The 14,443-nt window shown below is 39.0% G+C and overlaps 1 protein-coding gene across 8 annotated transcripts in view; it reads left to right on the forward strand.

The window, feature by feature from the left end:
- Positions 1–14,443, forward strand: part of astn1 (astrotactin 1) — a 399,395-nt gene that overhangs the window by 73,983 nt on the left and 310,969 nt on the right. For all 8 annotated transcript variants that reach the window (XM_051402015.1, XM_051402098.1, XM_051402178.1 and 5 more), the window contains exons 3-4: positions 13,505–13,755; positions 14,135–14,277. In XM_051402015.1, coding sequence (XP_051257975.1) covers positions 13,505–13,755; positions 14,135–14,277 — 394 coding nt within the window. The remainder of the gene's footprint in view (positions 1–13,504; positions 13,756–14,134; positions 14,278–14,443) is intronic.

The following is a 14,443-nucleotide window of genomic DNA, read 5'->3' on the forward strand; positions in this document are numbered from 1 at the left end:
ATTTAAAACCTTTTTGTTTGCTTAGGGTTTGGCTCCTCCAGCACAAATTCTCTAAAGCTTTGACAACAGATGGAGGAAGAAATGAAAGTCAGATATAGGGGGAAGAAAAACACCTCCAGCATGGCAGAGACCAACAGGGTTTATGTTTCAACGTGCTTCCTCTGGGCCTCGCAAACCTGAGAATGTGTGTGCATTTGAAAAACAGATACATCAACAGCGTTTTATTTTGTGAAATGATAGCTGTCAGATTCATATATATATATACACACACACACACGTCTCAGAGCTCTGAGCTTCTGTGTGTTAATATAGCAGATTTCATTATGATCTTTTGATCTCTTATGGCCATGCAATTCACTAGCTCTTTTTCTTTTTATGAATTCAACCTTTCACTTATTATGGCAGGTTCATCAATTCTATTTTAAAACTTCTAGTGTAGAGAAATATAGGCTACATTGTAAAAACCTTCAATTTTATTTGCCAAAAATAGCAACATTCAGTCTAAGAATAGCCAAACCAGCCTCAAAAAACCATCAAGTCTAATTTTTTGTCCATGTGTAATGTCAACATTGTGTGTAAAATCTCTTTTTAATTAGTTTAGTTCCTGAAAGACTGTGAAAGCCATTCCATTTTGCATCAGTGTGAGTCTGCAGCCATTATAGTGGAAGCATTTTCTGTTGTGCCACAGTTCATTTCACAATTAATGAGAAAGAGTTACAAGCATTCACACACACCAGTATCATGCGCCTGGTATTTTATGGGAGGAGATGGTCATTGTGACACATCTCAGCTCGTTGGATATCGACATTCATGTGGTGACCCTCCTAAAACCCGCGTTGATAGCATTGATCGCGTAAACCTTAAATCAATGCGGCCCTGACCACTTGTAAAGCAGTGGCCTCGGCTGAATCCCAGCCTCCAGAGCTGCTCTCTGAGCATCACAGCTTGGCGTGTTTTTGAAAAGCCTGCAGAGCGAGACAAAACAATCCATAGCTTCCCCGTGGGCTGTGAGGAAGGCACACAGCCCGAGTGCCCGGCCCGTTTGTAGTGCTGCTGAATCTCTGATGCAGACAACAGAGCACCATGGGATGGTTCTTCAACAAAACAGAACAGCAAAATGAAAATCACTGTTTTAGCAGGAATAAAAGACAGACTTTCTAACATTAAAGCTGCACTAATCAATATCTTTTTATCAAATGACAATGTGAAAGTTGCTCATAGCTAGGTGGAATTTTCATTTGAACAAAGTTGCATTAGCACTCGCTAGCAGCAGTTTGTCATAAAGATTAAGAGTTATTTCCTCAAGTGGAATAACAACCTGTACGACTGTCAATCTCATCCACACTTTATCACCATTTTTCATTTCCTACCTACGTTAATCCCACCTATAAAGCTCTGATCGGTTGTTTCTTCAACTGGCTGAAATAGCTTTCAGGGCCATTCAGTATTTAAATTGCTGAACATATAAGAAGATGTGGGATTGGAACCATGTTAGCGTGTAGCGACAAACACACAGAATTAGCACCAAACTCTGCAGTTCCCCTCATAGTCTCTTTCATCGCATTGTTTTGGTTTAACAGCCTGCAAGTGCACACAGACAAAGTTAGAGAAATCATCAGCTGAAGTATCAGCAGTTAAAGAGACAGGTAGCTTTGTTTGGAGCTGGTGGAGACCAAGAGCTAAATGAAGAGTGAATATTGTATCCTGTCAGGTGGCCAACTCCAGAAATATGCTAATGTTGCTCTTTGTCTGCTGGATGTGTAAATAAGCATTTGTTTGCTAACATGTTTGCATTAACAATAATGCAGCTTTAAACTTGCAGATCTAACGGTTTTTCGAAGGTTCACTAAAGAGTGAGCGTGCAGTGTATTTTTTATAACTCGGATGCTCCCGTTTTCTTTTCTTTCACAGGATGAAGTATTGAACCTTCTCTGTTAGCTGAGCCAACTAAACTGCACCACTGCTCACACAGCACTCCCATCTTTCATATATCTTAACTTGGACAATCTACAGTAATGGAGCCCATATTAGACAAACATAGTCGACTGAAAAGTAGCTGTTACAAGGTTCAGGGTAGTGTGAGAAAACTGAGAGGTCTCGGGACCAAACTATCAAACCATGACATCTGTGATGTACAGTATGATTTTCCTGTTAAAATGGCTCTTTGTGCTCTTGTGCCTGTGTTGCGCCTCAAGCTGTGTCTCAGTGAGCACACAGGAAAAGTCACTCGGACCTGATATGGCATCAGCATCAAATAATTTCCGCTCTGTGTTGTGATTTTATAGAGGCGCAGTGTCTTTTAAAGCAGACAGCATGCATTTAATAAATCAGAAATGTTACATGCTGCTTGGCTGGTTTATTGTCCCTTTGCAAATGTATAGGACACCACACTGGCTTTATACCGGAAGATAAATGAAAAATAGACTTGAATTAATTTCATATGCAGGCAACCCTGACAAAATGCAGAGGCCGCTATGTCAGTACCCACGTTGCCTTTCACTTCTTTTCATTTTCTAGCTGCTTCACAGCTACCTGATAATATTTTCCTTCTTGGCCACTTGCACCACTGAAGAACAAAGGGTCTCTCTGCTGCCATCTTTAATAATAATATATTATTATTAATAAATGGGACCCTCAGTGACCCTTTTAACAATATAAACATACTCATCAGACCTTGATACACAACACATAAATGGTGCAAAAGATTGTGATATTATAATTGAAAATTATAAACACATTAAATATAGGGATTGAAAGCACTGTCTTTGCTCATATCTCATCTTATCCTGAATTAACATTTTAGATTTGCAGTCCCGGGTCCTGTAGAGTGGCATCAAATGCTGTCCAATTTAAAAAAAAATTTTGAGATGGGAAAGCGTCCCAGACCAGCTAGGCTGAAGAGCCTCAACACAGTACAGGCGCTGTCTGCAAGGTAGTGCTACTCAGTACACATTCATTTAGATACATTTTTAAAAATTGTGTTAAAATAATGGAAATTAACACATAGTTTAATGATCTATCATAGCCACATTTTAACTCACAGTCCTAAGTTTTGTAAGCCTGTATTTGGAAAAATACATTTGCTAAATAGATATGCAAATTGATTTCTAATGCCACCTTTAGAGATTTCTATCCATGCTTTACTAATGTGCCACAATAATGTAGTGTTTCTAAGTTCAAATATCTTCATTTGAGGGTTTTTTCATGCAAATATTTATGTATGTGATTGTTTGCAATTAAATCAGCATGTATTTCTGCCACACCTTAAAGCATCCATGCCACCCTTTGAATATTTCTCTAAATCCACGCCAGAGAAAGGTTCTATAAAACACAAAAACAAGCATATTTTTCAGAATGAGATTTGAACAAGACGGTAAAAGATGGTCTAAGAGCTCTTAGTCCAAATGTGTGTGAAGATGGTTCCTTTCAAGGGAGTCAAAATGTATTGAAAGTCTGATTATCTCTTGCATTTGAATGACATTCTGTTCCTCGGGACAAGACGTTCTGCCTTATCTGAACCCACATACTCAATAATCATCCCAATTCCCCAACACTAATAGTAATTGAATATCATAAGGTTTTATGCAGAACAACTAAGCTATTATTTTCCTTGCATTCTACCGTATATTTCTAATTTTCTGAGTATTTGTAGAAACAGGATGATTTGCTACCTCTCATTCACTGCCACCAAATGAATTAGTCACACCTGAACAAGTGTAAAAATGAGTTTTGGATTTGCACGGATGAAACTTTGGGAATGATAGTCGCTTGAACCAACAAACATTAGTGCCAAGTGAGTTTCAGAAAATGAATATATACACATACATAATGCAAAAACCAGCTAAACCTAGAATAACGCATTGATTCAAGTAAAGTTTAATTTAAGAGGAAGTATAATCCAGCATGAAAGACATAATCACTAAACATAATTGGTATTAATGAGGTATAATTGGAAAACTCATGGAAATCCCACGTGGATGCTATTGGAGTGTGCAGATCATGATGCCATGGTATGTAGTATTGAAGAATAATTATGCGATATTGCATAGTTGCAAATAATATAATTACATAAAGTATTGCAGTTTGCAAGAATGATTAGAATATTAGACACACTTGCAGTATTGCTATATGTATCAAAGGGGAGTGAACTTTACGTAAACATCAAAAGTCAGAATTAGCTATATTAATGGTGTAATGTTTTGCATCCTTGGTCTGCAGGATTGCCAGCCATATATTACCATTAATTCCGCAGCTCTGTGTTTTGAGAGCTGGGAGCCTCAGAGGTCTTGTTTACCTCAGTGCTCATTTGTAATGTAGTAACACTTGGTTAGCTATTGTTGTTATTAGTGATTAGATTTCCTGTCATTTGGCCCACTTGGCACCTAATTGCCAGTTTATAAACTTGTCCCCCCCGATTATCTCTTGCTAATTTGGGCCTACTACTACTACTACTACTACTACTACTACTACTACTACTACTACTACTACTACTACTACTCTACTCTACTACTACTACTACTACTACTACTACTACTACTACTACTACTACTACTACTACTACTACTACTACTACTACTACTACTACTACTACCCTGGATCAGCATGGGTACTTCTATATAAATGTATTATGGTATGCGCTTCCTGCATTCGACTCCTACTCGGTGTTATGGGCCCTTTTTGATGTCAGCTAAAACATGGCAGAAAGTCTCACTATTACAGCTGGGATCATTATTTCTTTCCCCTGTAGAAGTAACCTTCTCTTGGTCAGTGGAGGAGGGAGAGAGCAGCTGGGGGACGGACCTTTTCAGGCAGTTTCGCTGCCAAGCTGTTCTGCTGCTCCGTGGATACAATATCACAGGTTAACAGGAATGGCATATACTCAGTCTCACCGTGTCACAGGGGCACTTCATCAGTGACTCCAAAACCTAAATAGCAGTATGGCCAATAGCTATGCACGTCAATGTTGCCAGTGTTAGTGCTCCTGAGCTAGAGAGGCAGTGAGTGGCAGCCATATGAACTGCAGGGTAAAATATATTAGTTTTGAGACACTACTGCTGTACTTTACAGGTCTACTGTGAAAATGCTATATAAAGTTTGGTTAAACTGAACTACTTAAGGGTTGGATATTAGCAAATAAATGTTTATAAGTATCTTGAACAGTGGTTCTTAAACTTTTTCCATTATTGTGTAATTTTTTTGCCCCTGACCAGCACAAATCATTTTTCGTAGGAAAAAAATGCCTGTAAAAAAGAGGTACAATACAGCAATGCGCCATCAGTGTCAGATTTACTAAACAACCCTGTAAATGTAAAAGCACAATGCCTTGGGAGGGTTGCAGCTTGTTGAGGTAAATCCCATTAAAACATCTCTGATAAAAAAAAAGTAGTTTTTTTGGCTCATTTTTACCCCCACTTGTTTCTCAGTGTTTTTTAGACGTGTTGATGCATTTGAGCCACAAATACATTTTCTTGATTTCCATGTCATTCAGTATCGAAAGTGGCTTCCTGCTTGCAGTGAACAAAGATCATTGCCTTTCTTTCTCTTCTTCTCTGAGGTTTGGCAGATTTGACAGTTAAAAATTGTATTGGAAATAAGAATATTGAATATAAAAGGTTATCAAACATATATTTACATTTTATAAAGTATCAAAAAGGACATGGTGGCAGAGAAAACATGCTGCCTTCATGGATGCAACAAGTCCAGCTGGTATAACTTTAAATGTACAGTATGTCATTTTCTGCCACTAGGGGGGTCTCTCATGTCAGAACAATGACAAAAGATGTAATTTGATGACGTTGTGAAATAGCGTGGGATCATGGGAGTTGCTGTCTTCACTATTAAACAGTCAACATTGCTGAGGAAAATCGATCTGACATGACTCGGGCATAAATCATATTAATGGACTAGGTAAATTAAAGTTTTATTCACGTTACCTTTAGTCGCTGTCGTGGACCAAGCAGTCAAGGCAAGAAAAGTTGGGTATGTTTACCAAAAAAGATTGAAGAAAATGGGTTGAATTGAATCAACTGAGTTTTAGGGCCCTTAAAAGAGGTCAATAGACGATAACTCTACTCAACTATAATGCTCCCTGAACTAGACATTAACTCACCTAACAGACCTAGCAGAATGAGGCCTGAGGGCAGCATATATACTGGCTGATCAGACCAATAAATACACAAAGGGGAGGACGACAGAACATAATTCAAACTCAACAAAAAGAAACATGAACTGACAACATGACCCCCCCCCATGCTGTCAAAGCTCTTGGTATGGTCCATGTGTTTGGACCTCTGCATAAAACCAGGCTCCGCCCTCTACCGAATCTTTTGTCAGACCAGGAAGGGAACTCAGCAGCCAGGTAACTCAAAGGGAAAAAGAAATGACAGTAACAACTCTTTAAACCAACGGGCAATTTGACAAAGCAATGTAAACTAAACGTGTGCTTATCTAGAAAACAATGTAAGGTGCAAAAACAAATTCTAAACCAATCAAACTGAGTGTGTTTTAAGCAGTGTTGGGATTAAGGCATTATAGAGTCATGTGTTACTGTAATACCACTACTTGTGGTGGTAACTTGTAATGTAATTATGTTTCTACTAAAATTTAAATGGGCTGGTTACTTTTGTCTCACCTGAAACAGTGGACAGCTGCAGAAGACAGCAGAAAAGTGTAGCACATCAGCGTATCCTGTTGATTTTCTGGTTTATGATCTAATGTCACCCAACCTTGTGGTGGTCCAAGACAGATCAGTCCGTTAATCAAATAATTCGATTAACTAACTACTGAAGCAAAGTCAGGCTAATGTTTTTATCTGTGTGGGTCTACTAACCAAGACAGTAAGTGTAGGCTTCAACTAGGTAAGATAGTTACTACTCGTACCTGCCCTCTGGTGGTCGGGAGTATTCATAACTAGATAAATTTGTCTGGTCAAGAAAAATAATATAGCTGACAGCATCGTGCATTAATAAGAGAATTAAAGTAGACATTTAAAAGTAACGCTAAAGTTACACCTAGTAACTATTTTACTTTATAGGGCTCAGGAGGTAGAGCGGGTGAATGTGGCATGGAGTGTAAAAGCGCTTTGAGTGGTCAGAAGACTAGAAAGGTGCTTTACAAGTACAGTCCATTTACCATCTGCAGTAATTCCATTACTTTTGAGAGAAGTAACCCTAACTAATGCCCATCACTGGTTTTATGTAATCATTTTAAGTGACTCTAAATGACAGTAACTGATGTGGATGAGTGTAAGAACCATAAATGTTTCCCACTTCCTTCCTTCCTCTCTGACGTATCTGATGTATCCCATGTTTACTCTGAAGTTATAGCAGCTAGAGCAGGAGTGCTCAAACGTTTTCCATTGAAGGGCCAAAACTGAAATCTGATGGTGGGCCACGGGCCAAAAGCAGGCACCTATTGTATTGTATTGTATTGTATTGTATTGTATTGTATTGTATTGCATTGTATATTATAGTATGCTCACGATTGCAAAATTGTACCAGGATCCCAAGTTCCCTTGACTGACTCCTGCACAAAGGGTCCCGCCGTGCTCAGATTAGAAATATAATTAATAATTAGGCATCCTACATATTTAAAGACCATTTGTGCATCACAAGAAATGACACAGCAAAAACAGCAATTTATATTAGAAGGAAACGCAAAGTAACCAGAATAAAATGACAGATGTCTCTATGTTCGAGCACTGTTGGAAACATTTGGGTAATGTAAGTACACATAACTCAACAAAATAAATAACACGTCTAGTGATTTGATCTACAGTGGGGGTGGGAGTGGGTTCTCATCTGTGAATTCTGCCATGTTGAAACCACCGTGTTTCATTGTTCATTTTTCAACAAACACTAATGTATGAAATCTGAATAATATGATAAATGCTACAGTATAATCTCATTGAAAAACATTCTACATACATTATAGTGACTATTATAAAACACCACTCCTTAAAACATCTGACTCTACTGTACAACCATGACTTCATTTAAGTCCAAGAGAATAAATGTTTACATGACAAATGCCGTTTGTGGTTTTACATTAATAACCTCTCACCATATGCTTCATGCTATATTAGCTTTTATGAAATACACTAAATTGAGTCAAATGATTCAAACCATTTCTGTCATTAATACTAATTTCCAGAAGAGAAACCCCCGTGTGACACGTGTGAAATGTTGAAATAGGGTTGTGACTTTGTCAGGGTTTGTTCAATGTCAAAATCAGCACTGGATCATAAAGCCGGTCGCTAATAATCCTCCCAACCCAAGTTTCATTTTATTGTAGGTATTAAATGTTATTCTTTGACAGCATTAACCCTGGACTCAGGAAAGGGCCTAATAACAAATGCATGAGAGGACTGAGTGTATGAAAACTGTCAATTTCCATCAGTAATAGTGCAGCTTGATATCGTATCCAATCAGTGGCCCTTTGGCTATGATAGTTGAGCAAGAAACTTCCTTTTGCTATCTTGTAGTTGTCAGATAGTCTAGATCTTTCTGCCTTCCTGTGTCTTAATGCCTCGCATCCAGATACTAAGTGACAGATTGATAGCTCAGCTCTAATACCATGCCTGCTCTGTCAGACGGAGAAAGGCCATGTCTTCTCTCTTCCATTCAGGACTTACATGACAGGAGTGTAAGTCATAAGGCGCACTGGTGCCATTATAACATCATCCTCATCCGTTAGTAAGTGGATTATGGGTTGGAGCGCTGGCATGCCTTGATGTGTGGTTTGGTTTTATTGGCTCCATAAGAGAACACAGTCCACTTAGTCCTCACTTTGATTCCAAGTAATGCCTGACATTAAACAGTATTTTTTCCAAGTCGTCTATATTAGCTCCCTCTAAGCATGGGCGCTAATGCAGGTTGATGGGTTTAAATTACATTTGTCACCGAGGAAGATCTGATTGAGAACCATTTCAAGTACTTGACATTTGACATCTTATTCTAGTTTACTCAGGGAGGAAAGAAACAACGGCGGTACTTGACATTAAATCAGCACTTCAGTAGGGAAATCGTTATATATTCATTCATCAAGTTTGAAAATTCTTCAACTATGTATTTTACCATATTAATGACAAGAAGAAAAAAGTGAAGCATGAACTTCAAAAAAATGAAAAGTGTCCCTCTGTCTTTCCACTTGACTGTCTACAATGGATGCTTTTCAGACACATTTTTCAGTCGTTAATCTCACTTTTAATCAATGCAGATGTCTACACAGGTGGCATTGTGTTTCACTCATATGGAACTGTGACCCTGTTGGTTGCATGCTTTAAGTGTCTCTTCAAATTACAACTCAAAACAGGAGTTACATACACAGTGAGACAGTAATACCTGGATTTCCATCCTTTGGGGCTGTTGGCTTAATGTCTTATACTTCAGGGTCATGGGGGACAGTTACCACTATGGACTGGTAACTGAATCAATTGATTGTATAATAAAGTGACAGTACACTACAGTACAGTACAATTTATTAAGCCAAACAAAGTGTTGAATGTTGACATACACTAGGGCTGTGTATTGACAAGAATTTGGCAATAACATATGTATCACGATACAGGGGTTACAATTCAATGTATTGTGATATATTGCGTTTTTTTAAATCTAATATTAGAAAAAGTGTCAAAGTATAAAGAACACAATATGCATACATTTTGTATTCATCACAATCTGTGTAACATCCAACTTCATAGTCCTCAGTGTCCATTTTTCTCTTACATTTTCTTTATCATATTATAAAAAACAATGCATTTTTCCTTTTGTGAAGTTAAACTAATGTCTTTGCACCTTGATACCATGATTGATAGCACAATTCATTTTTCATCTCATCCATTTGAATCTTTACATATTTGTGTCACAATTTAACTGTCTCACAATATATCTTTACATTCCTAGCTGACGTGTAAGCAAACTATTGAATGTTTACACATAAAACAGACAAGGAACATTAGGAATCATTTACTGTGTCTCTGGCAACGTCTCAAATGTCCGCGTCCAGTATTTGCTCTCGTCAACCTCTGTTTTGGTCTTGAAATAAATACCTGGCTCTTTATCTGCTTCATGGCTTTTGGTGCTAGTCAGATGGTATTATTGAAGCCCACTGTATGCTGGTGAGGCAAAACCACAGAAGTATAGCTGCGGGCCATGAAACCAACACAATATGCTGAAAGACACTAAAATGCATTGTAGAGCTAAGGGGGAAATGTAGAGTATGGTGAAAATATGCATTTGTCACTTTGAGCAACTCCTTTCACTTTATATTTATGTGACATTATTATCATTCGCTGCATTGTTAATTCAAAAATAAGGATCAGTGCAGCTTTTAGAATTAAGTATGTGTTAATGAAACACACACTTAAGGCTTACCTCCATATTGTTTTACAACATCTTAAAATATAGTTAAAGCCCTTATAAAAGTATCCTCGAATTCAGTTTGGCCCTAGTTTGCCCTATAGGTAACATGTTGTATTTAGTGTACAGTGACGGTTTAATTTGAGTTTGAAAGGGGGACTTCATCAGTGACTTTCAAAGTGCTGAAAATTTAATCATTACAAACCAAATTACTCTGGTCTCCCTTTTGACCACTGTGCATGCAGATTTGCTGCATAAGTGGCCCATATCATGGTGTCATTTGTTAATGTCCTTGACTATGCAGATTAAGCAAACAATTTATGCAGATAGGCCTCTACTTTTGCCAATTTAAATTAATATGAGCAAGTGAAACCCTCATTTTTATTCAGCCTCCAAATTCCTAATATGTTTGAAAAGGGATTTTTTATGTAAATGACTGATTAAAATCTATTTTTCATTTCATCATTTTTGCTTATCTTTCCATAACTCTGCTTGTTTGACTGAACTGACACAGTTTCATTTTAATTGTTTTGTTTTTTTTTCATTCCACGTTTCCACATAAACCTTATTATTCTACAGTTGTTTTGGACACACTTTTGTTTCGCATCTTTTGATGACTTTTTCTTTTCATAATAATTTAACTGCAGGGATTTGCACTGGCCTTGTACCTCTCAAATGACAATTAAAAGAGAAAATCACTGAAATTCCGGATTGATCTGTGTGAGGGGAAGTGCAGTATGGGCAGAGAAGACAGAAGCATCGGTATGCACCTTGCTGGAGGGAGAATTCATCCACTTCTTTTGCTATAATTTTAAATGGGCATGATATTTTCGAAGGGATTCACTCTTTTTTTAAGGTCCGTCTCCAGTAGTAAATCACTGCTGTCTTTCTCCTATTTGAGCTGTCAGATTGACATTTTCATAACTATTTTTGACATTTTCCAGATTGCACTGATTTTGATTTCACTCCTAGCATCAGATTAGGTACAAGGATGTGGTAAATTGCACACGCTGTACATGAAACATGATGGGCCCAATTAGAATCATTTTAGCATTTTATCTTATCTTTCCTGTCACTTCCTCTAAATTGTCGTTTCAGTAACCTTAAAAAAGCAAATAATGGAATTAGATAAAAGAAATGGGTTAAATGAAACTGTCCAGAAATATGCTCTTTATTCACGGAGGAGAAATGGTCTAATATTCCAGCTGACAATCGCTGTCTCTCTTCCCTGTGTTTCCACGGGCTGTGTGCTTTTGATTTGCCTTGACTTTGATCCTCATCCTGCTTCTTGGCAAGATTCTCTGACTCTGCTCTCGCCTTTCCCGCTCTCTCTTTGACTCTCTCCTTCTCGCTGTCTCTCTTTCTCTCCGGTTTCTGTCTGATTCTGTCTCTGTCCCGCCTGCTAACCTGTCTTCAGGGCAGGCTCAACGCCCTTCATCTGTCCATCTTGTGCCTGTGCCCAATCCTCTACGCCCACAGGTGCTGGTGTGGATGCAGCTGCAGCCCTGAATCCCACAAACCGGCTCATAAGTCATTAAAGTCAGAGAAAAAAGAGTAAAATGAAAGTGGTCATGTGACCTGACCCAGTCATCTGGCATCAGCGCTTCCAGGAGTACATATGAGTTGATATTCAAAGTCACAATCGACTTCTCCCTCCCATTTTTCTACAGGCTGTGAGCAGAATTGTTTTCCTTATGACTCAGAGTTCATAGATCGACTTACTTATATAAACCTTTTTTTCGACCTTGTCAATATGGTAGAAAAAAGCTGTAAACATTGAAATCACCGTATTTAAAACCATGTTTAAATATTCAGTTGAGCAGCAGCTAATATTGGTGACATGACAGGTTGTGGTTTTGTCATAGAAATGCAAAATGCACACAACTGTTCCATCTGCACAGAAGTCAGACATTTCACCTGTTAGAGCAATGTAAATAATTGTCACTGTAATCAAGCTCAAAGAAATGTTGATATCCTACATCATCCTACGATGATACCCCACGATTACCCTGGCCATAATTATTGCGATTCATGATATTATCACGATAATCATCAAAATATACTCTAAATCTTACAGGATTCTCTTTCATTTTGTTAAGAAACAAATATTTTTCTTGCATTACAGGTAGGACCATATCTCTCTGTCGTTCTTTAGTTTGCAATCCATAGTACGACCACACATCCGGTTGAACATTTTTTAAGTGGGGGATACAATGGGCAAGTCGAGCCTTTAGCCATGGTGACGGGTTTAGGATTTTGGAATGACTGGAGAGACGTGGGCTCCCCCTTGTGGCAATTCATAAATAAATCAGGAAATCAATACAGCATTGTATGCTAGTGAGCTAGACAGCTTTTTCAAGTCATTCATGTGAGTATATTGACTATTATTATTCCCCATTATCCCGATAATGCAAATTAACCACGATATACTTATCCGAGTGTTTTTTTATTGCGATACACAATAATATCGTGTATTGTATTTTATATGGTGTTCAAAGCTCTCGCCGACCTTTCAATACTCCAGGATGTTACTGCGTGTGGCAAGCAATCATTCAGCATATAGATGGCAATAAAACCAAAAACAAACAAAAAATAATAATTTGTGTTACCTTTGTACAGAGCCGGGCTACCCGTTTCTGTGTGCTAAGCTAAGCTAATTGACTGCTGGCTTTAGCTACACATGGCATTCATCATACAGACACAAGTGTGATATTGAATGCATGTATTATTAGTAAAATATGGGAAGCATTGCTTTAGCAGTCTGGGCATGGACCTCAGTACTTTCAGTGGGGATACGGTTCACAGCTGCCGACCCTTGCTCTCATCCCACATGGCCTTAAATTACTAGAAATGAGCCAAGAGCCATGTTCTGAACTTTCCTGTACTTTGTCTCAAGGTGAAATGAGCGCACAGTAGCATGAGAGTTACTGTCATTTAAAAACACTGTAGGTGTTATTCACTAAATTGCATCTGCAACCTTTTTCATATTGTGCTGTTGGCATCGCGGCTGTGACTTTGATCTGTATTCTACTTGGCAAGATTCTCTGAATCTGTTCTCCCCTTTGACTCTCTCTTTCTCTCTCTGCTTTTTTCTCCTCTCCCCTTTTTTTCTGTCTCTGCTCCAAATGCCACCCACTTCCCCTTAGGGCGGGATGATCGCCCTTCTGCTGTCCATCCTGTGCCTGGTCCTGATACTCTACACCCGCAGGCGCTGGTGTAAACGCCGCCGCATCCCTCAGCCCCAGAAGAGCGCTAGCGCCGAGGCAGCTAATGAGATCCACTACATCCCCTCAGTGCTGATGGGAGGCCAGGCCCGGGAGAGCTTGAGAAACTCCCGGGGTCAGGGGCCGAACTCCAGCGGCACCCTCAGCATCCGGGAGACACCAATTCTGGATGGGTACAAGCAGCACACCCTAAAAATAAACACATGCAGTGAAAGTAAACAGCTTGTGTAACTGAGACGAATGATATGTGAATGTGGTTCATTATTCCACAGTTCACACTGGCAGCAAGGTTAGAATTGTTTGAAATTCACTACCTAGAGAGCAGCTGATATAATGCAGCCTGCACACTTATTTCTAACTGTAGTAATCTGCACTGTGTTTTGAGCTTTACGATTGTAAGACTTATACCTTAGAGACCATACCTTATCAGCAGTCCTGTCACACTTTGAAATCTTGGCTGCTTCATCAAGCACATTTCCCGCTTGTGATATTTATTCTAATTTAAATAAATCCAGATAATATAACACTAATTGATTTCTCCCTCATGCCCAGGTATGAGTACGACATTACCGACCTGCGTCACCATCTGCAGCGGGAGTGTATGAATGGTGGTGAGGAGTTTGCCAGCCAGGTCACCCGTACCCTGGACTCCCTCCAGGGCTGTAATGACAAGAATAATATGGACCTCACCCCTGGTAAGTTGACTGACACACAAACAGACAGGTCAGAAAAGACAACAGCAAACAGCCTTAAAGGCCTAAAGTGTAGGCTCCTCAACGAGTGAGAGGGAGAGCAGCGGTGGTTAAGAGAGCTAGAGTGTGAATGAAGAGAGGGATCGGCGGTAGCGAGAACAAAGACCCC

The sequence above is a fragment of the Dicentrarchus labrax genome, unplaced genomic scaffold (assembly GCF_905237075.1).
Source record: "Dicentrarchus labrax unplaced genomic scaffold, dlabrax2021, whole genome shotgun sequence".
NCBI lineage: Eukaryota > Metazoa > Chordata > Actinopteri > Moronidae > Dicentrarchus > Dicentrarchus labrax.